The 26,763-nt window shown below is 39.0% G+C and overlaps 1 protein-coding gene across 1 annotated transcript in view; it reads right to left on the reverse strand.

Annotated features, from left to right (window-relative positions):
* The window catches only part of LOC141089606 (uncharacterized), a 154,825-nt gene that overhangs the window by 125,212 nt on the left and 2,850 nt on the right, over positions 1 to 26,763 (reverse strand). Inside the window, exons 2-5 of the mRNA XM_073576114.1 lie at positions 21,111 to 21,152; positions 19,143 to 19,187; positions 9,889 to 9,954; positions 9,291 to 9,335 (exon numbers count right to left, since the gene is read on the reverse strand). Coding sequence (XP_073432215.1) covers positions 9,291 to 9,335; positions 9,889 to 9,910 — 67 coding nt within the window. The 5' untranslated portion in view covers positions 9,911 to 9,954; positions 19,143 to 19,187; positions 21,111 to 21,152. The remainder of the gene's footprint in view (positions 1 to 9,290; positions 9,336 to 9,888; positions 9,955 to 19,142; positions 19,188 to 21,110; positions 21,153 to 26,763) is intronic.

Consider the following 26,763-nt stretch of genomic DNA (forward strand, 5'->3'; position numbering starts at 1 on the left):
TGGGATAATTCTCTTGCTAAAAAGCCCATCCTTATTTCATCTCCACCATTCAGGCAGATAGCAGCATATTTTTATAAGGAATGTCTAAATAGATTTATCCATCTATCTCAGCAGACACAGGAAAGCAACGGGGGGAACTGGGAGCAGGAGCGATCATCGGTAGGTGACTATAGTGATAGGGCGGGGGGGAGAGTGCACATGTAATATGCACCGATTCCCTGTCTACCAAATCGGTGCTGCTTCAGCACCAAGGTGATGGACAGCGGGTGCAGTGAATATTACATGAGCCTAGTGAGCGGGGAGCACAGGACATCCCACTGTCTCTGCAGCCTGCAGCCAGCCCACCCCAGCCCCCTGACACCACTCCAGAGCCGCACCCCCACTCTATAGCACAGCAGAAAACAGATTCGCATTATAAGACGCACCCCCCACTTTCCCCCAAAATTTGGGGGAACAAAAGTGCTTCTTATAATCCGAAAAATGCGGTATATATATAAAAAAATTCTTTATGTTTTTATGTTTATCATTTTACAAAAGTGAATGAACAAAGAAGAAATATTGATCAAACAGAATTTTGGTGTAACCATCCTATGCAATCAAAACAGCATCACCACATGAATACTCCTAGGTAGAGTTGAGCGACTTTGGTCGGATCGGGTTTCATGAAACAAAATTTGTTTCAGGTGAAACTGGTCCGACTAGGGCAAAAAAAGTCAGGGTTTTGTCCGAAACCCGACTCCAATGCAAGTCAATGGGGAATAAAAGTCGGCACTGAGTGGATGAATGTCATCCGCTCAATGCCGACTTTTATTTCCCATTGACTTGCATTGGGGTCGGGTTTCGGACGAAACTCCGACTTTTTTTGCCCTAGTCGGACCACTTTCATCTGAAACAAATTTTGTTTCATGAAACCCGATCTGACCAAAGTCGCTCAACTCTACTCCTAGGTATGCGTGCATGCACTTTTTGAAAAAAAACTTGGCAGGGAGGTTGTTACAAACATCGTGAAAAATGAACAGATTTTCTGCTGATAAAGACTTGTTAAAATTATTATTATTATTATTATTATTATTTATAAAGCACCATTGGTTCCATGGTGCTGTACATGAGAAGAGGTTACATACAAAATTCTTTTGTTTCTTGGTTTTTCAGTGTTCTACAGCCAAATGGGTATAGAAAAACAGTTGAACTTACAGCAACTAATTTTGTGGTGTTTAAAACTCATGACACATAAATTTTCTAACTGGCTCTAATTTTCTTTATTGAAATGAGGTTGTATTTACTTATGACGCGTTACATGCAGGTTTATTGAAAAATTGAATTTTATTATTCCATGCATCATTATTGCATAGCTAGTAGCTAGTCTATTTAGTTATTGAGCCTTCTTTATTCTATCATCTTAAGGTGACCAATCAAAAAATATCACCTCAGCTCCAATGACGTAAACCTAATTACATCTACTCTTTGCAATAATAAAGTGCAAAGTTTTTGCTACATATGTGGAAAAGTTGTTTTTGCATCACAAAAGAAAATCTTGACTACCATGATAAGGAAAGCCTACAACCTGCATTTTGACTTCAGAATAGAAGATCAGGACAAGCGCTGGGCTCCACACATATGCTGCAATATATATGCTTCACATCTTACCCAGTGGTTGCATGAGAAGAAACAATCTATGCCCTTTACACTCCCAATGATTTGGAAAGAGCTAACCGATCACACTACCAATTGCTATTTCTGGGTAATGCTCCCCATTAGGAAAGGAGTCTCAAAGAAGAAGATGACTTTACACTATCCAAACATTTCATCTGCTAGTAGAGCTTCCAGTTCCAAACTCTCCAGAAACAGTTTCAGTCGAGTCAAGTGAAGAAGAAGATGGTGCTTGGTGTCATGAAGCATTTACATCTCATGACCCAGACTTTATATCAGCAACCTCAACTGAATCACATCTTATAACACAAAGTGAACTGAGTGATGTAATTTGAGATTTGGGTCTTCCCAAGAATAAGGCTGAGCTCTAAGGTTTCAAGCAAAAGCAGTGAATCTCCTAGGATTTCTTCGTTCTACAACCGTGATAAAGATCTCATCCAATATTTCTTCATGGAGGGTGAAACTGTGGCATGTATCAATTTCAACAGTTTAATAGAAGCTCAGAATATGTCATAATCCAGAGGAATTGAGGCTCTTCATTGTTTTGTCTAAAACAAGCTGTTTTGCTGCATAATGGCAATGTGTGTCCTTCAATTCCAGTTGGTTATGCAGTCTGCATAAAATAAACATAGGACAACATGTAACAGCTGTTGAGGTGAGGTGTTTGAACTATGACTAACATTTGTGATCCCTCTGTGGTGACTTGAAGGTGGATGCCCTCCTTCTTGATCTCCAGGGTGGTTACACAAAGTACTGCTGCTTTACATGGATGTGGTATAGTCATACAAGAGAACATCACTAACCAGTTGGTGCCTGAACTATGACCAACATTTGTGGTCCCTCTGTGGTAACTTGAAGGTGGATGTTGTCTAACTTGGTCTCCAGGGTGGATACACAAAGTGCTGCTCTTCTATGTGTGAGTGGGATAGTTGTGCAAGAGACTATCACTACAATAAGAGAGATTGGTCTCTACGACTTTCACTTCAGCCAGTCAGTAAAAATGTTCTGCATCCAGAACTTGCTGATCCACATAAGATTCTATTACCACCACTGCATATCAAGTGGGGCCTAATGAAGAACTTTGAAAAGGCAATGGATAAAAAATCAAAATCATTCAAGTATATCATTGATACATTTCCAAGGTTGAGTAAAGCAGAAATTAAGGAAGGAGTCTTTACTGCAACTCAAATTCGTAAGCTTCTTCAGGATGAGGAGTTTCTCCGTTTGACACAGGGCAAAGAAAAGGCTGCAATGGTAGCATCCACATTAGTGCTATTTTTGGGGAAACTAAAAATCAGATAACTATGAACAGTTGGTAGAAAATCTTTCTGAAACATATAAGGCTGTAACATCTCCTTAAAGATTAATTTCTTACATCTCATCCAGACTTTTTTCAACAAAACAGCGAAACAATGAGTGATGAGCACAGTGAGAGATTTTACCGAGTTTTCATCAAGATATTGCGGCTATGCACAAAACATATCAAGTAACATGGAATGCACCAATTCAAGAGTTATCACTGATTGAGGACCAAATTTTGCAGTGCAATTTCATTAACTGTTTTTAATTTACAATAATGTTTGTGCATGTTTTAGTTATTTGAATTGTTGCTAAATTTCCTGTAAGTAAATATAAAAAAATTGGCATAACAAAATATTCTGCATCTGTATATTTGAAAAAATAATAATGTTTCAAAGTACTGAAGGTTTTATGAATTAATTATATGTTGCAGTAAAAGGAAAACTCTTTGATGTCTTAGAAACAAGAGCCTCTAAAAATTTTAATTGTCAGATTTTAATTCAGGAGGTCAAAATGATTAAGAAACTAGCTGAAGAGCCCGTCGCTGCCCGGGCATAGTGACTAACAACGGTTAGTCATAACAAATTATAATGATTATATCTATGTATATAAAGATGAGTGTATAGCCCCATCCACTCCGCATAGCCACATTCACTATAATATCCCACATCATCCCGTCAAAGCTACCGGACCACTACCCCTAATATCCCACATCATCCTGTCAACCATAGCCACCGGACAACTACCACTAATATCCCACATCATCCTGTCAGCCAGAGCCACCGGACTATTACCCCTAATATCCCACATCATCCCATCAGCAAGAGCCACCGGACTACTACCCCTAATATCTCACATCATCCCGTCAGCCTGGGGTCAGAACCAGAGCGCTGAGTGGAATGGCCCTAACTTCCATACTGGAGATCCCTTTAAGAGAGGCCTGGCATCAGAACCAGAGCGCTGAGTGGATTTGCCCTGATTTCCATACCAATGATCCCTTTAATAGAAGCCTGGGGTGAGAAACCGAGTGCTGAGGAATTTACCCTAACTTCCATACCAGAGATCCCTTTAAGAGAGGCCTGGTGTCAGTACCAAAGCGCAGAGTGGATTTGCCCTCACTTCCATACTGGGGATCCCTTTAAGCGGGGCCTGGGGTCAGAACCAGAGCACTGATTGGAATTGCCCTAACTTCCATACCGTGGATCCCTTTAAGAGAGCCTGGGATCAAAACCAGAGCGCTGAGTGGATGTGCCTTGACTTGCATACCAATGATCCTTTTAATAGAATCCTGGGGTCAGAATCAGATCACTGAGGGATTTTCCCTAACTTCCATACAGGAGATCCCTTTAAGAGAGCCTGGGGTCAGTACCAGAGGGTTTGAAGGCAATTGCTCTGACTTCCATACTGGGGATCCCTTTAAGAGAGCCTGGGGTCAGAACCAGAATGCTGAGTGGAATTGCCCTAACTTCCATACCTGGTCACCCTTTAAGAGAGGCCTGGGGTTAGAACCAAAGCGCTGGATAGATTTGCCCTGACTTCCATACTAATGATCCCTTTAATAGATGCCGGGGTCAGAATCAGAGCGCTGAGGGATTTGCCCTCACTTCCATACCAGGGATCCCTATAAGAGGGCCCTGGGGTAAGAACCAGAGTGCTGGATGGATTTGCCCTGACTTCCATACCAATGATCCCTTTAAGATGGAAGATGTGTTAGGCGTCGGGTTCCTGCAGCGGCTCAGCAGGAATCCAGAGCCTCACATTCTGCCGTCTCTCATTGTCTATCAACCGCAGAGGAGATTGCTCAACAGTCTCAGCGTCCCAGACTCTCTCCCCAGACCTGCTCTGTGGGTCTGGCTGTTGCTGCTACCTTTGTGTCAGCAATAGCAATGCAGGCTGCTTTGCAGCAAAATGCTCCAGAGGCTGTCCTCTCATCGCGCTACTGGGCATGCTCACGAGACGATCTCCCATTGGAGATTGGGAGTCACATGCTCAGGTCCTTCTCCTGATCTTATTGGTCCATCTCAGAGATCTGGAAGGTCCCGGAAGCGCACGGCTATAAAAGGCAGCTCGGCCATGCGCTAGTATAGTCTCTAGTTGCTACTGTGTGAATGATGATGGATGCATGAACCTGCGAATGACTCATTAAGATCCCCTTCCTCTGATATTATGAGTGTATATAGGGTCTTAGGTTTAGAGTCTGCGCCAGCCAGTGGCAAGCTTCAAGCCACAACAGCATCCTCCACAGTGCTAGCGTCCGACAGTGCGCCTGCTATCGGGCATTGTTGATTAGCGGCAGTGTCTGTCACCGCACTGCAGTGTGCAGCTCCTCTTGGCATCCGCAGTTGCGACGCCGCATGCACGGTAGGTCTAGACGGACTCTGCCCCTCTGCCTAGGGTTCAGCTCCTGTGACTGTATACCATGCGTGCACTTCTCTGAGACCTGTGAGTCCAACAGGCTCAGAATTTATGTTAATACCTTAGGCGTCTCTGTGAAGCTAAGAGAGTACGCTCAGCGCACACCGGGTGACATCCAACCCGCGTGCAATAATACTGCCATATTTAGTGTTCGCCATTATTTAGCAGCAGTGTTAACACCTTCTGCACGGTGGCCCCCGAGCGGCGAACGCACTTTATTATTTATTTATTTAGTGCGTTCCGTCATTCCTAACAAGATATGCCTATGGGATGGAGGATGTGTGATGTGTATATGGGCATGGGAGGGGGTGATTCATTTCTGTCATGTGCTCGCTGCTCCTTTCTGGGGGGCAGACAATGACTGGGAGCTTATGTTTCCGAGTATGCTAGATTTCTCCCATCCCATCTGCAGAGGTGTTGTCGAGTGGAAAAACTGTTGCTCATAGCAAACAATCACAGCTCATCTTTTAAACAGCTCTGGTGTAATGAAAGGTGCTTAGTGATTGGTTGCAAGGAAATCTGTTGCTCATAGCAACCAATCACAGCTCAGCTTATTTTAAACAACTTTGGTGAAATGAAAGATGCTTCGTGATTGGTTGGTGACACACACACATTCAATTTTATATATATATAGATGGCTCAATTCGTAACTGAACCTGACACCTTTTCAAAATATGCAGAACATTATAATCCCAGATAGACTCAATGGTGCTGTGATCAGGTCTCTGAGGAAGCCATATAACAACTTTTAGAAGTAAACAAATCTGACAAAATTCAGATATTCCAAATTGTGCAAATTTTCCTGGGAAATTCAATTTAGTGTGATGTTATTCTTAGCACAATTAATGTTTTTTTATCCTCTGGGGAATTCCAAAGTATAGTAATTGGAACATGTGAAAAACAAATTAAAACTAATATTCACGTCACTACTCAACAGTTTAGTCACCCCGGCTGTCATCTGTCCAGTGTGCTGCTCCTCTTCTTTCTGCCATTGCACTTCATGTCTCCAACATCTTCAATCCAGAACGCAGGTCGTTATGTCAAAGCGTACGTCATGACCTTAACCCTAGAATGCGTGACGTTACAAATCTACACTTTTATGTAACAGGGGCCTTTCAAATCATATGGAGAAACTCACATAACTTTCACAAGTTTATTTCAAAATTGAAATATAAAATATGAATAATGCACAACATTTTAGTTATATTTTGTTTGCAGAAAACACCAAAAAACATTTTTTTTTCCAAATTTCAAACAAAGATATCAAAAACACACAAAGGTGTATAAATCTAGAGTAAACTAGCTGCAGCTACATTTCTTTTCTAACTTTTTCTTTTCAATTTTATTGGTCTTCTAAACAATTTTCACATGCTATCTTTTCTGAAGAATTTCTTGGGCAAATGAAACAACACTTTTGTTTTCTTTCTCCTGGCTCTGTAGCAGCTCTTATCTTTTCTACTTTCTTTTCGGTGGTGTGCAATTCTCTGAATTTTTGTGGCTCACCAGCTCTACCCTTTGCAAGCTTCTTAGGCCTCTTTCACACTTCAGTTTTTTGTGTCAGTTACAATTCGCCAAAAAGGCGGAGAAGCGGATCCGTTCTTAACTGATGTGAACGGATGCCACAGGATCCGTTTTTTGACGGATCCGCAAAATGAGGAAATTTAAAGTAAGCGCTGGCTGGGAAGGAGAGAGAGAGAGGATTTTTTTTTTTTTTTTGTCCGGCACCCAGACAGAATTTCGGGTTAAATCACTGTCTGGAGGATCCGCCGGCCAAAAAAACATTGCAAGCTCCGCTTGGAAATCTTTGAGGATGTTAACGGATAGAAACATTATGGCGGATCCTCAAAAAAACAGATGCAACGGACGGCAATCCGTCAAAATCCGCCAATAATGGAAGTCAATGGGGAAAAAAACGGATCCGCAAAAAAAAATTGCGGATCCGTTTTTTTCAAAACCTGGCGGATTTTGACTGATTGTAAAAAACGGAAGTATGAAAGAGGCCTTATAGAAACAAAGAGACTGAAAATGAGTTAGACTTCCTCCCAACATCATGTAATCACAGGTCCTCCAGCATTTAGCTCACAGTGTATACTGTCCTCATTCCTCTCTACACAGCTTATTACTCTGTTCAGAAGAACCTGAGATGATGTCATGGCCTTATCACTCCCTCCCAAAAATCATGTGACATCCTCACATGGCATTATCCACCCCCTGGCCCCCTTCACCAGCAACCCTGACTACAAATAAAGTAACTTGCTAAACACTGCTGAGCACATGATAAAAATAGCAGGGGCCTAAAAGGACAGATGTGGTTTTCCACAAAAAAGCATTGTTATACCAAAATGCCTATCAAAAATTTAATGTGAACAACTGGATATTATCAACAATGACATACTTGAGGAATACCTAGAGTTTCAAAATCCTGACTAAGTAATTTTGCAAATAATAGCAAAAACGTAAGCGCCAGGGCCTAAAAGGTCACCGATCTGCATTCTAGGGTTAAGGTCCAAGGTAACTTCCGAGATTCTGGTCAGAGCAAAGAGGCTGAAAGAAGAGATGTGAGGACTAGTAGATGGGAAATGGAGGCAGCGGAAATGCTGACCGATATCAGCAATGAGGGAAGTACTAGATTTTTCTTAACCTATTGCTATTGCTTGCATTTTATGGTATTGCAAAGCTGCAGCCATGGTTGGTTGCCATTTTGCTGAATTATGAGTTGCAAATTACAAAAATATCTGTATTCTTGAGATTATGAATACTGAGCAGAATTCAATTCCATTTGAATAAATTTGTCAACTTCTAATCACTTGCAGTGCTACTCTTTGCGCTGAAACCATCTACTGAAATGTAGCCTCAACCTTCAAAGAAACCTCCACCGTACTTCATTGTTGCCTGCACACATGTATCATTGTACTGCTCTCAAGCCATTTGGTTAACTACCTTCCGTTACAGTCAAATATTTCTATATTTTTCATCGGTCCAGAGCATCTGCTGCCATTTTTATGCACACCAGGTTCAAATGTTTACATACATAGTTGAGTTGCTTGGCCTTGCTTTCATGTCAACAGTATAATTTTTTTCAGCAATTCTTTCATGAAGACTCCTTCTGGCCATACTTCTCTGAACAGTAGATGGGTGTAACTGGGTTCCACCAGTTGGTACCCTTTATGAGTTGACAGCACTGCTGGAAATCTTCAATTTGGAAGGGAAGTAGGCATGGTGTGTTTTTTATCTTCTTCACTAAGTTTCCTTGGCCAATCACTGTGTCTCCAGCCCTCAATGTTACCCAATTGTTGATGTTTCCTTAATGTAGCAGCTTGTAACTCTAGTCTGGTTTCAAATCTTCCACAATCTCAGCTGTTTAGCACAGTTTGTTCCTCATTCAGTTTTATGCTTCCCTTACAGCTGAGTCTACTTTAACTAATGACTGTGTTTGAACCTACATATGAAATTGATTATCATTATCTCCTGTTTGGTATAATTGGTTATGTTTACACTTGACAATACTCCTTCAATACCAATGACTTTGAACAAGTGTGCTTTGAAGAATTGATGGTAAGATGTGGTCACATTAAATATTGATTTGATTTAGTTTCTTCCTTTGTTCATTCAGTTTGTATTTTTGTTAATTAATTCAAATAAATTATTAACACTTTTATTATTCAATTATACATTATATCAGTTTTCTAAAATAGAGCACCACAATGGGTAGAAAATTATATTATGAGTCAAGTGTGTCTGTCCGGATTAAGCACCGAGCACAAGACTATAATGAAGTCTCATGCAACACGAGTAAGGCACCTGCAGAATTTTTTGGTATTGTTATAGAATCTTTCCTTTTTGCTTTTCATATAGAGCATAATGCTGTCAGGTCTCCTTTCAGTAAGAGATAACAAGTGCAAATGTCTTGTGATCTAAATCGCTACCTTTTAATATTGAATCCACCGAGATTGCTCTTCCTGAATCAGACTCTGAAAAAAAAGAGAACAAAATGTTAGGTTTGTAAATGTCTAAATCATACTTATCAATAAATACAAAAGCACTTCCAAATAATATGTTGCTTATACTCAGGAGCTTACAGTAAATTACATACAGTGGCTGTTTTAATACTATAAGTGGGGGAGATTAGCCTTGTTGCACATTAGCGTTATGATTATGCTCTTCATAAATATAAGAATAACTGTTCTTTAGAACCACTTTAAAAAAATGGAACTTACAGTACAAACTTAAAAACCAAATTGACATTATCTTTAATTTTTAAACTATTCTAAAGTACAAAATCATTCATTCCACTAAGGGCTTTTGTTTAAATGCGAACATCATGTTCATACATCCTCAATTTAATTAACTGCCTGTAATCTTGTCACTGGTATCCTTCTAATACTACCAATTATCTAACAGTCTGTAGAAATATTAAAAGGCTTTTATTATAAACATGAGCACCCTATTTTATTCATTTTAGCTGTGTTAAGACAGGTGAACATGGTAGAAAAAGCAGTTTCAGAATTTAATGTATATACTTACGGCCTGTGAGGGACTCAGACATAATTATGATCACCCCAGGGACAATGCGACTAGTTCCACACGTGCCTATGAAGTGTGCAAAATGATTTTTTTTTTATTTTGTTAAATAGTGCATTAATCACCCATGGTGACATGTTTGTATCCTATGGCATTCCAAATATATAAATTCACGGAAATATTTAAATGATAGAACTGATTCCAATGTTTAAACTACAGAAAAATAGTCATAAACATGCATATTAGAAAAGTATAAAACATATGATTTTATTAAATAAGGTAAGGTATGTTCACATATGGCATTTAGTGATGAGTGACTATGCTTGTTATTCGAGTTTTCCGGGTGATCTCCGAGTATTTGGATGTGCTCAGAGATTTAGTTTATGTCACCGTAGCTGCATGATTTGCGGCTGCTAGACAGCCTGAATACATGTGGGGGTTTCCTAACAAACAGGCAATCACCACATGTATTCAGGCTGTCTAGCAGCTGCAAATAATGCAGCTGTGGCGCCACAAACTAAATTTCCGAGCACGCCCAAAATCCTTGGAGAACACCCGAGCATGCTGGGTCATCAATAGTGGCATTTTGATGTGTTGCTACAGCATTTCTTGTTTTTTTTCTTATAAAAAAATTATTTCCTTTTTAAGTTTGCTCAACTGTATCAAAAACTTATGACAACACATAGAAAATGCCACATGGGAAAATACGCTAAAACTGTAAATATTAAAATCTTTTATCATTTTCTCTGCTTAATGCTATTTCGAAATGTAGTATTTGCCCTCCTGTTCCCTTTTTCATACATACAATAATTTTTTTTATTTATTAGCAGTATGTGATGTTAACGCCATTAGTGAAGCATGCAGTAGATGTGAGTAAAATAATCATATATTTTAGAAAGCTGACGCTGTTGTATAAAATGTTTTCCACAGGAAAGAAATAAAAATATTCTTAAAAGAATAACCTTGAAGGGAACATGTTATCTTCACCAACACCTTTGAGAACTGTCATGTTCTGCCAAGTGTGACTGTAATTTGAAAGTCAAACTGCATCCTGACTTTTACTAACCAGATACAAGACATGACTAAAACACAAATAAAGGTTAATGTATCAATTTGTATCCAATACAATGGTTTTAACCTTTAAACAGTACACAGACATGCAGACACATATGCACATGTAGACGCATATACACAACCTGAACAAATCTGTTCATATAATGATTTTCCTTGTCTCTACTGGAATGTGCTAACAGTAGATTCAGAAAGAAGAAAGCAAAACTATGGAGGAACATATATGATTTTTTAAAAATATTTGGTACTAACCATCATGTTTTTGGATGAAGTAAAATAGTTCAGATATGTTCTACATGTGTGGTGCCTAACATGTAGCATGGAGGAGTACGCCGTGCATAAAGCTATATGTATATACACATAGTTAGAAAAAATAAACAAATAAATAGGTAAATATATCTGTCTATTTATTTATACATATCCCATTACTGAAGTTTCAACACCAAAAAGAAGAGGTTGTGAAATTATGGAAAACACAGGATTGATAGGGATATCAGGGGAATTTGTTTGAGAGGAACTGAAATATACCCACATTTTACAAAAATCTGCATTTTACAGAATGCGAATATTTTTGGAATTTGTTCTTTGCAAATTCACCTGGCCACTATTATGCTGAATCAAAAAGGGCTGGCTAAACGTTGAAAAAAAAGAAATTAATACTTCACCGCTCACCTCTGCTGTTTTCTCTATTCTTATTGTCCTCAGTGCATGTTATTACTGATTCTACAGTCTGCATCTGCACGCTAATCTGGGACTTACATCCCTGATTAGGCCTAAGATGAGCAAAATATTCACAATATAAAATATATAACCGGGCAAAACTCAAAATAAAAAAAGAAGGAAAAGAAAAACCCGAGGAATATGTATACCCATAAAACAGAATTTATTTAAACAATAAAAATGGAAAAATGGAAAAAAAAACAAATGAGAAAAAAATAATAAATACAGAAGCTGCTAACACACTTCCTTATGGAGAGTTAATGAAACGTGCGTTGAGGTGGCAAGGACACTGCAGAAAACATCAGTTCATACATGTAAGTGTATTGTTTAATCTGTGCCCTTTTTCTACATACTGGGGAAAGTTTACCCATGAATACTTTGTTATACTAGGTCTTTAGCTTTCTATACAGTATATTTACTTAAACATGTATACTTTACCACTTGTTGCATAAGTCCCTACATTGGTGCTTAGTAGCCTCTGTATTTATTATTTTTTCTCATGTGATTTTTTTTGTAATTTTTAATTGATAAATAAATTCTGCTTTATGGGTATATATACTTCTCGGGTTTTCCTTGCATTTTTTATGCTAAGATGATGATGAGTATGGCTGAAAATGCCAGCCTAGAATGCCTGTTATGAGGTTACATACTGCAGATGCTCAAGTGCAGATGTGGCACATGCCTACTGTGAAGATGCAGCATACAGCATCAGTAAAAAGATGCGCCGAAGACTGTACATGGGAGAGCAAGAAGCAGAGGTGAGTGTTGAGGTGAGTATTCTGTTTTATTTTTTTTCTAACTTTTACTTTTATTATAGTATGAAAGGGGAAGTGTGGAGAACCACACAAAACACGACATACAGATCCAATTTATAAGCAAAATTCACTTTATTGAAAAATAGGGACAGAACAGGAAAAATGGAGGAGGAAGTGCAGGGGACAATAAAGTGCAACAGTGCTGAAAGATGCGCCTAAACCTGCCAAGACCCGCACAATGTCAAGTTAAATAAATAACTGTGAATCACAGCCATAGTAAAGTTAGATTAACAAGTGCCACCTCAATCTAGCTCATATTAGTCTCCACATGCACATGGAGGGACATGTAAGGAGACCATAATAAACATACTTACAAATGAAATGAATAAAGTCACATAAGATGTAAACCAAGGAGTTCACCCAATCCATGTGCTGATTGTGAATGGGTGTTACCTAAAGGAACAATAAGGCACCCAGATATATAATTAAACTGCACAGGGCTTTAGACATAAGAGGGTGACAAAATTATCACCATTCACAGACCTTGCTGTATAATGTTCATTAACCATGGTACAATCAAAGCCATGCCCAGTATAAGTACATAGCTGCTAGTGACCAACAAAACTCTCCCACTAACGAGAGTACCATGAGCTCTCGCAGCACAGCCCCAGGAGGAGGAGGGAGGGGAGAAAAGAACAGAGCAATGCTCAAAAATTACCTGGGTGGACACTGATGCGATCTGGCAGATGGCGGTGCTTTTCCCGGCGCGTGTTTCGGAGCGAGGCTCCTTTGTCAGGGGGCGTGATAGTGAGGGAAGTGTGGAGCTTAAAATAGCACCAGACCGGAAGGCCACTGATGCGTACCGGAAGTAACGCATGCGTCACCATAGCTACCCGGGACGCAAGGTGCACGCTGCGTCATGCAATGGGAGGCACCGGAAATTAACCGGCGTCCACCCAGTGCATAGAGATGCCGCGGTCACCATACACGCCCGGGGTATGGCGCGCACACATACAGGGACGCATACAGGGACATAATGGCCATGTGAATTAGTGCCTCAGAAGGGTCAAAGTTTTAGAATACATAATGGGGATACTGACCCCATGGGTAACTCATAATGAGAAACCATTGCACTAATCATCAGTCTGATATCATATATACATAATAGATAGATATCAAAAAAAGTCTTGAATGGCATATTACAAACAGGAAGCAATATGTTATAATACATACAAAATAAACAGAATATATCCAGAATATCACTAGATGGCATATTACAAAAAAGAGGGGGGGGGGGAGGAGAGGGGGAGCGTATTATAATAAATATAGAGCAGACAAAACATCAAAACATTGTTAGATGACATCTTACAAAAAAGACACATCGTTTTGAAGGCACAACTATGTTTCCCATGCAGCACACATATTTCACCCGTAATTAAACAGATAAGGCATGCGTGCTAAAACAGAGTGGTACCAACAACTCATAATATAAAAGAGACTGATAGAAATACGCAAACCCCATCAGCCCCATAGGTTCTTACTAGAGGGACCATTACGAAAGGTAAGTCCTTCACAAAAGTTGAGAGGATAGTATAAATGGTCTCTAGATATAAATGTCTTTATTATAGTAGCATAGTAATAGACATTCAGTTCATGGAATTGCAAATCGAATTTTCCAGTAAAATCTGAGCAATTTGACAAATTTAAATCTAGTCTGATCGGCTCATCTCTAATGTTAATGATAAAAAAAGGAAACAAAATTTACAAAACATCTCAATTCATTCAGCACTGAGTATGAGTGGCTTGCACACAAATGCACATACTGTACATGCACACCTTGACATGCTACCAATGACGCTAATAAGGGTTGTCTGAGCAATGTTCTGTCAAGCTGATTGCACGTATGCATTCAAATAATCAAGATGCTCTGCTGGCAGCTCCTTTTGCAATTGTTGACCAATGATATCCCAGATATGCATGATGGGAGCCTAGTTCAGTGATACTGCATACTATGGTAGCACGTTTAGACCACACAGGCTGCTCACAGTAGCATGAACAACATGCAGGCTAGTGTTGTCGTGTTGAAAAATGGCTCATGTGACTATTTGGAGAAATGGCTTCATCTGGTTCCATAATAGATCCATTATGTACTGCAAGTGAAATTAGACATCACACAGCAAGTCTAATGCATTAAATAGTGTCTTAACAAATTATTAGAAGATATTTACATTACATTCAGCTATTAATTAGATATCTAGTGACTAGTATCCTTACACCAAGATTATGTTGTGGCTAAGTACATGGTGGCTTGACCCCTTTAGCTTTCATTCCAGATACACTAACAGTCTTGTGTTTGATTGATTTAGTTGTGGAACTAATGGTACAGCCATTTCTCTAAAGTTTCCTTGGAGTCATTTTTCAATTGGAAAATACCAGGCCACATGTTGATTGTGGCAGTGTGAGCAGTCTACATGGTCTAATCTTGCTACTATGGCGACCAGCATCTCTGGACTTGTCTCCACTTGAGAATATCTGGAATATAATTGGCCAACAATTGGAATGGTCTCTGCAAGCAACAGATCTTGATGATTGGAGTTACCAGTGCATTCAATACATTCCTGAGGCAATCATAATTGATAGCATGCCAAGATGGGTATGTGCATCTATTTCTGTGCAAGGCGCTCATGATAGATACCGAATAAATTGAGATGTTTTAAAAATGTTGTTTCCATTTTTTCATCATTTGCCAATAATTAAGATGCCTATGAATCCTGTAATTTTCATAATCCGATGATTTGTCCTTCTTGATGTTGCAATTTTAATGCCAAAAGATGTTCTTTTGGGTTATATAATTCATGTTTTATTATACTTACACCCAACAAAGTAAGTACATCATGCTACAAAAATAAATCAAATGTTGTCTAGCTAGTATTTTATGTGTCTGGTTTTCCATGCACTTTTTTATGCTAAGATGATGTGTATGGCTGAAAATCCCAGCCTAGAATGCCCGTTATAAAGTCCAAAATCAACCTAAATTCCAGGATCTAGAGCTAAAAACTGCTCTTCAGCTGCATGTACAGCTCTGGCAAAAAATTTTCTCTTTATATGTATATTTTTGAGTGAAATGTAAATTGTTCTTTTAGTCTACAAACTTCTGACAACATGTCTCCGAATTTACAAGCAATAAATTTTGTGGGTTTTTTTTCTGAAAAGGAGAAATGGTCAACATTAAAAAAAAACCCCAGTGCTTTCAGACCTCAAGTAATGCAAAGAGAACAAGTTCATAATCATTGTGAAACAACAGTACTAATGTTTTAACTCAGAAAGAGTTCAGAAATCAATATTTTCTGGAATAACCATGATTTTTAATCACAGCTTTCATGTGTCTTGGCATACTTGCCAGTAAGTAGTACAAAGTCAAGGTCCAACTTGCACTCACTGCCATGGGCTCTAATATGGCATCTCCGTATGCCAATATTTTCATGGCTATTTTTGAGGAGACTCACGTTTACAACAATAGACTTTTTCAAACACATTCCTTGTTTTGGAAAAGGTATATTGATGATGTGCTCATGATATGGAAGGGTGACAGAAATCTCCTTGATTTATTCATTCAGAACATCAAAGTTGCGGTTCCCAATTTGACTTTTACTGTGACTTCGAGCATAACTAGCATTAATTTTCTACATACATTTATCACCATAGAGCCAACGGGAGTCGTGACATAGACTTATATACAAAGCCCACAGATAAAAATAGCCTCTTACATTTTTCGAGTTGCCATCTGTCACACGTTAAGAAATCTCTTCCCAAGTCGCAGCATCACCGAATAGCACGGATTGTGTCCAATACTTCCATGAGAGAGATTAGACATGATGAGATGTCTCTTAAATTCTTACAGAGAGGCTATCCCCCTCAGTTTTCACGCCCTGATTTTACTGTGAATCCGGTAGTTCCTTCAACCAGGAGTGCCTTTTATTACCACATATCCTCCATTTACACGCATCACTAGGGATAGTATTTTTAGGCGCATTGGCATGTGCTGAGTAAATCTTACCCAGACATACCGGAGTTCCAACATCTAACTATTACATCTTAAAAGAGACCTCCTAATCTTAAGAACCAGCTGTTTAGGGCTGACATTGGGTCAGAAAAATATTTGGCTAGGAAAAGAACTTTAATCACACAGAGCTCCAACATAACTAAGGGTGACACGTTTACACATCCCAGATCGGGCAAAAGATACCCGGCAAAAGGCTTCTACACGTGTGAATCTTCATCCATAGTTTATTTCATTAAATGTCCATGCGGTCTCGGATATGTTGGTGAGACAACCCAACATATCCGGGACCGTATATCACAGTACAAATCTACTATCCATTGCAAAAGGTCATTATTGCCTATTCCTGCGCATTTTTTAGCTGCTGGTCATAATATTTCGCAACTGAAATATCAGATAATTGATTGTATTCCTCCTTTGAGGAGAGGTGGTGATAGGATCAAAAAATTAAAATTAAGGGAGCCTTACTGGATATTTACTTTACAGACTCTGGAACCATGGGGGATGACTAGAGAATACGAGGTTACCTTTTGATATCCTACATATTTTGTACTCTTTGTAATATATATATATATATATATATATATATATATATATATAAATATATATATATGGGGCCTTTTTTCTAAATGCATGTTTATATTAACGCTAATATTCTTCTTTTTTGCAGATTACGTTGGGAACAGGGCTTTGCCCCCCCCCTTTTTTCCCCTTCCTTCTTTTCTCTCCCTTTATCCACCTTTGTCTTTCTCTTTTCTTTTCTTTTTTTCTTTTCTTCCTTTGTCCTTTTATTTTCCTTTTTGCCCTCTTTTTGCTTTTTCTTTCCTTGATCCTCTTGATTTAACTCCCCATCTTTCTTCTTTCACTAATGAATGCATGACTCACATCTATCGAGCTTCTTTGTATGTGGTGGCGTGCACAATGGCTCATACACACTGTTTGTGGATGCACTTCTCATGCATGTGAAGATCGTCAGAATCGTCTTGTTTCGTCTACACACTCAGAATAGCACGAGCTACATGCACGTGTGCACTCCCTTCTCTTGCCTCTGCCTTTAGGTGCAAATGTCCGACACCGGTCATGTGATCTGACGTCACCTCACTATAAAAGGTCCTGGTTGCACTATTTAGGTAGTGCTCTTCTGGGATACACCATGCATGCTGCTCTCCACAACTGCAGGTAATTATTAACTTTGTAACATTTACTTACCTATTATTCCTCTTTCTTTGCCGAAGTCTTTCCTCATTTTAACCCTTCTTTGTATTGCTCCCATCACCTTATCTCGGATCTGCTTCCCAGTAGGGGTATATTTCTCTATTCATGGGCTGCTTACCTTTGCAAATATGGACAACAGAATATGTTTCCTTTTGGTGTGACAGGGGTTCTTGACCTTAGCATTTTTCCCTATCATGGCAGTTTTGTTTTCCCTCTTTTTTCTTTCATTTTTTGCTTTTATTAGATGTGTATGCATATGATGTCCTTTGTTTTTTGATTATATAGTAAATATAAAGGGTTTCTACAAGCCAAAGGTTTTTACGTTTGAGCTATATCTTCATTATCATCCTTTTGGACCTGGCTGTCTGTGCACCACTTGGTAAGTCGCCCGCACTAATGATTTATGTACCTATCATGGCTGTACCTATACTTTTTATGGTCAAGACTTGCGACTATTGCTGACAATATCATATTGTTTTTTTGGCATGTTTGCCCTTATTTACAGTTCATGTGCTGACTCTCGCTAGATTACCTTCTGTCATGGGCATTTTACCTGCCTTTTTTGATACTATTGCATTTTTGTGTTATTGCGGCTATGGTTGCACTGGTGCACAGGGTTATTTTATTCCCTTTCTTCTCTTAGTCTGTCCTGTTTGTATCTCCTTATCTTTGCAACTGTGCTATTTATATGATACTTGTTTTTGCATTTGATAAATAAAATTTACACTTTTTTAAATATTATTTTTGAATCCATTACTCCTATTTTTTCGCCTTTTCTCAAATCATATATGGAGTGGAATTTTCACTACAATGGCGGTTTATTTAAATAGGCTAGGTTGTGTCTTATTTATATGTGTCTGTATAATCAGTCGTGCTACGATTAAGATGAATTGAGCTGTGGTATTTTCTTATTTTGTGATTTTTTTCTACTTTGTTTATTAGAATTAACCCTTGATAAAGGCCAAATAGGCCGAAATGTTGGGACAACATGTTCTGCTGACATATTTTCGTATATTGACTGTGAATTCCCAGTTTGCAATGAAAGAAATGATGAAATGAAATAAATAAACTAATTTTTGGAGTTATATCATGTGGATTCTTTTTGAGTGCTAGAGGTGTCTTCTTAATATTGGCATGCTTGCCACCAGCCTTTCACACTGCTCCTGGTGCAAAAATATAAGCAGTTCCTCCTTGTTTTCTCAGGTCTGGAGAATGGGTTTTGATGTGGTGGTCTCTTAATTTTTTGCCAGAGCTGTATATTTTGTGGTATAAAAAGTATAGAAAGCAGATAAGCTGATGCATCAGCACCATGGTCAGGGTAGGTTCCAGACTTATGTGGACAATGCACTTCCAGTGTGCCTCCTTTTGTCCCAACTTTTTTAAACTACCTACTACTTCATCAATTGGCATCAGAGGTAATACAGATATTTTCATACCTTCCTTGAAGACGGATTCTTCAGGTACTTTAGGTGATTCTTGATCTAAGCAAATACAAAATTTAATATGGATTTGGTGTAATTTAATGTGTGTATTGCATTGCAACAATTAGCTTAAAAATTTAATTTTTCAATCTTACTTGACCACTATGTAATTGTTAAAAATTTTAATGAGAATTTGTCATCAGGGTTTTGCTACATAATTTTAGAGCAGCATGATGTAGGGGCAGAGACCCTGATTCCAGGAATGTGACATTTGCTCAGCAGCTTGCTGTAGTTATACTACAAATAGTGTTTTATCAACAGGAGATTATCACTGCAGGACTAGGTGTCCCATGCAAGGCAGTCCTGTTATTGTATGTAACACACGAACCTCCACTGATTAGCAGATTGGTGACAATGTACACTGAAAGCTACCAATCAGAGGAATGGGTGAGGTTATAGAGGGTGGGCCATTTATATGGATACACCTAAATAAAATGGGAATGGTTGGTGATATCAACTTCCTGTTTGTGGCACATTAGTATATGGGAGGGGGAAACTTTTCAAGATGGGTGGCAAAAATGGTGGCCATTTTGAAGTCAGCCATTTTGGAGCCAACTTTATTTTTGAATGGGAAGAGGATCATGTGACACATCAATTGAGAATTTCGCAAGAAAAACAATGGTGTGCTTGGTTTTAACGTAACTTTATTCTTTCATGAGTTATTTACAAGTTTATGACCACTTATTAAATGTGTTCAAAGTGCTGCCCATTGTGTTGGATTGTCAATGCAACCCTCTTCTCCCCCTCTAAACACGCTGATAACAACACCACAGAAGAGATGCTAGTCTAAGGGGATCAGATTCCTTGTAGGAATGCTTGTTGGTCATCGTGGGCCAGTTGAATGGCCACCAAGGTCTCCCGATCTGACCCCCTTAGACTTTATACACTATACTGGAAGCCTGTGCTAGCATTTCATCTGCAGTGTTGCTATCATTGTGTTTAGAGTAGGAGAAGAGGGTTGCATTGACAATCCAACACAATGGGCAGCACTTTGAACACATTTAATAAGTAATTATAAACTTGTAAATAACTCATGAAAGAATAAAGTTACGTTAAAACCAAGTACACCATTGTTTTTCTTGTGAAATTCTCAATACGTTTGATGTGTCACATGACCCTCTTCCCATTGGAAAAAATAAAGTTGGATCCAAAATGTCTGACTTCAAAATGCCGCCATGGTCACCACCCATCTTGAAAAGTTTCCCCCTACCATTTACTAATGTGCCACAAACAGGATGTTAATATCACCAAGCATTCCCATTTTATTTAGGTATATCCATATAAATGGCCCACCCTGTACACACCAAACAGCTCAGTAAGTGACACATTGCTGAAATCAAGCTCTCTGACCCTACATCATCGGCTTCAGGTTTTGTAGCCTCCTGGCAGATCCCTTTTAAAGTATAGGCATGAAAGAAGCACAATAATATGGTTGAATTAGCCATTCTTCATGATCAAATACTTACTGACATGATTGTCAATTACGGTACTAATAGATCAAAACCAATATTCTTCTAAATTAGACAACTCATCCCTATCAATTGACTCTCATTGTTGATTGACTGTTCTATACATATTGAGTAGATAGAAAATATTGTATGCCTTCATGCCATTATAAAGACAGTATTTTGTTTTTTTTGTAGATTTCAAAAGTAAAAAAATACAGGAAAGGAAAAAAATAGTTTGCAAATATAGATTCCGAGTTACATTATTTTGTCTTGTTGCCAAATTCCTACCCAGACTTTTCCTCATAGTCTCATGTCATAGCAAGGTTCCATGACATGAATGGCTCCTGTTTTCATATGGAAATGTTAGAGCTCAAAGTCCAGAATTGGAATCAAAACACTTTGCAGCTACATTTGCAAGGAAGTAAAGATATTTGGATACTTGTCCTAATGAAGTCATAGTAAAATTCTAGCTTACCTTTAATACCTGGAAGTAATGCTTTCTTGGGCTTTTCTTTTTCTAGATAAAATTTGAAAAGCAGAAGAACTGTATTAGAATGAAAATATTTTTGTTATGTATTTCTGAGTTATGGTTACTTATCTGTAATCAATATATAAAATAAAGAATAAAGAACTATCACACAAAGCTCAGGGTGTCAAGTAATATTTTAATTAGCAGACAAACAGTATATGTATAAGAAATTCAAGACAATGGAGCAAAACTTAAAAAAATTTTCTTAATAGAAGGCTCAGAAACATATTTTATTTCCTAGTTCACTGAAATTTTTTTTGCCATGAAACGTAACCTTTATTAAATATTCTTAAATAAATCCTCAAAAGATTGACATATAGTTCACTCAAGTATTTCAAATACTGATCAAACTGTATATCACTGAGGAAAGGACTAACATAAAAAAGAAACCCAACAAAATACCCTCAGTCGCTTTTGATTAGAATAATATAATAGAGCTGATATGTATATCTACATCATTAAAGGGGTTGTCCGAGCTTTTCACATAATCTCAGTACATATCTGGGCTGCAGAATTATGACAATAAGTAATTTACTTTCTGTCACTAGTTTGCACGGTTTTCTAGATATTCTGAACAGAACGTCCATGGGGGGGTGATATGGCATTGAAATGAGAACTAGTCGTAACCTCCTACTCTACTCCAAACATGCCCTCTATAGCAACAACCCCACCCTCCATAGCTACAGGCCCTCCCTGTCCACATGAAGAAGCCGTCATCACACAGTAACAAATTCTTCCCCTCCAGCAGCCTCAGTGCAGAGAGCAGAGAGCTGCTCCTCCCCCAGACACACACTGAATAGTTATCTATGGAAAGTGAAACCAGTGAGGAGGAGGGAAAATCGTCCTGTATTCTGGGCCACTCCATGATTACAATACATAACTCATTATCAGTAATTCCTTCCCTCACTGTCCCAGGCTGCTGGCAGCAGTGAGAACAGACTGTGTGATGGCCAGTGATGGGGGTCTGCAGCTTCTAATCTGCACAGGGAATGGCAGTCACTGATGTAATCTGTTGTGTGACAAAGCCTATGCTGTGTGAATAAGACAGCTCTGTGTCACTGAGGTCTTCACACAGCAGCAGATTTGGTGCAGTGTATGTGCGAAGCTCCACCAAACTCCCATCAAGCTCCAGTGACCAGCACCACCCACTGCCCACTCATTAGCTGTCAGTAAACTGCACCAGCACTCATCTTTATCATCATTCCAGCATTGGAAAGAGCACAGCAGTGATCCTGTATTTGTGAAGGCAGCACAATACATACATACATACACCCCCCAACACTTCACACTGTTACAGCTGCTGATTGGACAGGCTGCTCCCATCAGTATTTGTGTCATTAGAGACACAGTTCTCACACTACAGGTCCCATCGGGCGATGCTTGCTACAATGACATTGATTGACACATTAGCCAATGATAGGACTGTAGTAGTCCCATCATCCGGCTAATCATAGAATCATAAAATCATAGAATCGTAGAGTTGGAAGGGACCTCCTGGGCCATCTGGTCCAACCCCCTGCTCAAAGCAGGGGGTTCGCTAAATCATCCCAGTCAGATGTCTGTCCAGCCTCTGTTTGAAGACTTCCATTGAAGGAGAACTCACCACTTCTCGTGGCAGCCTGTTCCACTCATTGATCACTCTAACTGTCAAAAAGTTTTTTCTAATATCTAATCTGTGTCTCTTCCCATTCAGTTTCATCCCATTGCTTCTAGTCTTTCCTTGTGCAAATGAGAATAAAGTTGATCCTTCTACAATGTGACAGCCCTTTAGATATTTGTAGACAGCTATTAAGTCTCTCAGTCTTCTCTTTTGCAAACTAAACATTCCCAAATCCTGCAACCTTTCCTCATAAGACAGGGTTTGCAGACCGGTCACCATTCTGGTCGCTCTTTTCTGAACTTGCTCCAGTTTGTTGATGTCTTTTTTAAAATGTGGTGCCCAAAACTGGACACAATATTCCAGATGAGGTCTGACCAAAGAGGAGTAGAGGGAAATAATGACTTCACGTGATCTAGACTGTATGCTTCTGTTAATACATCCTAGAATTGCATTTGCCTTTTTTGCTGCTGCATCACACTGTTGACTCATATTCAGTCTGTGATCTATTAGTATACCCAAGTCTTTTTCACATGTGCTGTCACTTAGCCCTATTCCTCCCATTCTATATATGCTTTTTTCATTTTTATTGCCCAGATGTAGTACTTTGCATTTCTCCCTGTTAAAAACCATTCTGTTAGTTGCTGCCCACTTCTCCAGTTTATTTAAATCTTTTTGAATCCTCTCTCTCTCTTCTCTAGTATTAGCTATCCCTCCTAGCTTTGTGTCATCAGCAAATTTAATCAGTTTGACCTCAATTCCTTCATCTAAATCGTTGATAAAGATGTTGAACAATACAGGGCCCAGGACAGAGCCCTGTGGTACCCCACTTGAGACATTCTTCCAACTGGATGTGCAGCCATTTATGACCACTCTTTGGGTCCGATCACTAAGCCAGTTATGAATCCACCTAACAGTTGCCTTGTCCATTCCATACTTAGTCATTTTTTCAATAAGGATTGTATGAGAGACTTTGTCAAATGCTTTGCTGAAGTCAAGATATACTATATCTACAGCATTTCCTTGATCCACCCAATCAGTGATACCGTCATAGAAGGAAATTAAGTTAGTCTGACATGACTTATTAGTTAGAAACCCATGCTGACTCTGTTTAATCACTTCATTCTTATCCAGGTATTGACATACATGTTGTTTAATAATTTGTTCAAAGATCTTTCCTGGTATAGAAGTCAGACTCACCGGCCTATAGTTGCCTGGGTCCACCCTCTTCCCCTTTTTGAAGATAGGAACAACATTTGCTCTTCTCCAGTCTTCTGGCACTTCTCCTGTTCTCCAAGAATTTTCAAAGATTATGGAGAGGGGTTCAAAAATTTCTTCTGCTATCTCCTTCAGTACTCTGGGGTGTAATTCATCTGGACCTGGAGACTTGAATTCATTTAGGTTAGCTAAGTGTTTCCTCACTATCTTTCTGTTTATAGATATCCTGGATTCTTCTATTCCCTTAATAGGACAGTGAATAACAGTTGATGTTGCATTTCCTTTCTGAGAGAAAACAGATGCAAAATAGGAATTTAAAAGTTCAGCCTTCTCAACATCCTGTCTTACCATTTCATCATTTTCATCCTGTAAAAATCCTATAGCATCTTTGACTTTTCTTTTACTTTTGACATATCCCCAAAATCCTTTATTATTGCTTTTGACATCTTTTGCAAGCCTCAGTTCATTTTCAGCTTTAGCTAATCTGATTTGTGCCCTGCAGGTTCTGCAGACAGCATTATATTCTTCTTTAGATATGCCTCCCTCTTTCCATTTTATAAACATTTTTTTCTTCCTTTTTAGCATGTGCTTAAGTTCTGTGTTCATCCATCCTGGTTTCCTTAAATGCTTCCTATTCTTCCCTCTTTTCGGAATTGTTAACAACTGTGCTTTGAGAATTTCATTTTTCAAGATTTCCCATCCTTCCTGGACATTTTTGTCTTTAAGGATATCCAGCCATTGGATCCCTCCAATTCTCTTTCTGAATCCCTTAAAATCTGCCTTTCTGAAATCTAACCTTGACGTCTGAGTCTTCACAGGTCTTCCACCTCTAGTAATCCAAAATTCTAAAATAGCATGGTCGCTACCTCCTAGGGTCCCAGCCACTTTTACCTTCTCAACCATTTCCTCCCTGTTTATAAGGATTAGATCCAAGGTAGCAGTTCCCCTTGTTTTCTCCCTTACCTTTTGGAAGATAAAGTTGTCAGCAAGAGAGGATAAGAATTTCCTTGACCTGTTAGTTTTGCCTGAGAGAGATTCCCAACAAATGTCTGGATAGTTGAAATCTCCCATGACAACTATGTCATATTTTTTGGAGAACTTGGCCATCTGATGCATAAAGAGTTCATCTATATCTTCGGCTTGCACAGGCGGCCTGTAGTAAATGCCTACAATGGTGTCCTTTCCATTGTTCTGTCCTTGTATTCTTACCCAAACAGTTTCCACAGAACTCCCAGTCTCTGAAGCTTCAATCTCTGTGCAGATATACGCGTTTCGAACATACAATGCGACACCCCCTCCTCGTTTATCAAGTCTGTTTCTTGCAAATAAGTCCTTCTAGTCCTTCTAGTCTTGTATTCCAATCATGTGTATTGTCCCACCAAGTTTCAGTGATTCCAATTACATCATATTTCTGTTCCTGTGTTAATAGTTCCAATTCTCCTTGTTTGTTGCCCATGCTTTGTGCATTAGTATAGAAACATTTTAGTTTGTGATTGGTTTCTCTTTCTCCAATATTTTTATTAATTAGATTCTTTCGTCTTTGTTCTTCCTTTCCACTTCTAATAGCAGAGTTCTCAATAGCATTTGTCAGGTGTATAGCTTTTTCTGGTCTTTTGCTTCCCTTCCCATGTTGTTCTAGTTTAAAGCTCTCCTTACAAGTGTAGCAAGGCGACTTCCAAATACATGCTTTCCAGTCTTCGTAAGGTGCACCCCATCTCTAGCAAGTAGTCCATCGTATAAGTAGTTCACTCCGTGATCCAGAAATCCAAATCGTTGCTGACGGCACCATCGACGTAGCCAGTTGTTCACCTGCAGAATCTTATTCCACCTCCTTGTTCCATGGCCATCCACTTGGAGGATGGAAGAGAAGACCACCTGCGCTCCCAGTTCTTTCACTTTCTTGCCTAAGTCTTCAAAGTCTCTGCAGATGGTTTCCAGGTCGTTTCTTGCGGTGTCATTTGTCCCCACATGTAGTAGCAGGAATGGGTAGTCATCTGTAGGTCTGAAGAGTCCTGATATCCTGTCAGACACATCTTTAATTTTTGCACCTGGAAGACAGCACATTTCTCTTGTAGTTATATCCGGTCTGCAGATAGCGGCCTCTGTTCCTCTCAGCAGTGTGTTGAATGTAAAAAAAAATAGTCCCTAGTCTCACTTTTGGCATTGCTGTGTGAGAAAGTTCCCACGCAGTTTTTCCATAAAGTGAGACCAGGGACTATTGTTTTACAGTGGTGGAGGAATACAGTGTGGAAGGATACCCTCCTCCTGTCATTGGATTCCTGGAGCCCCGTAGAGAGCGGTCGCATCAGGTGATGCTGTTGTTCTCCACGGGAGATCGGCGTGGGACACGCGTGGATTTCTGCGGATCAGAGAGTATATTGTTTGTTTGTTATTTTCATATTTTTCCACAGATGACAATGGCTTCGGGGATCAAAGTGACAAGTACTGGTGAGTATGTACTCTATGTTTTATGCACTGTTTTTTATATGTATGTATTGTATGAATGTATGAATGTATTGTATGTAGTATGTATGTAGTATGTATGTATTGTATGAATGTATTGTATGTAGTATGTATGTAGTATGTATGTTGTATGTCTGTAGCATGTTGTATGTATGTAGTATGTATGTATGAATGTAGTATATATGTAGCATGTATGTAGTATGTATGAATGTATGTATGTTGTATGAATGTTGTATGTATGTAGTATGTATGTAGTATGTATGTATGAATGCAGTATATATGTAGTATGTATGTAGTATGTATGTATGTTGTATGAATGTA

The sequence above is a fragment of the Dendrobates tinctorius genome, unplaced genomic scaffold (genome assembly GCF_039654945.1).
Source record: "Dendrobates tinctorius isolate UK_male_01 unplaced genomic scaffold, ASM3965494v1 ptg000046l, whole genome shotgun sequence".
In the NCBI taxonomy this organism is placed as follows: Eukaryota; Metazoa; Chordata; class Amphibia; order Anura; family Dendrobatidae; genus Dendrobates; species Dendrobates tinctorius.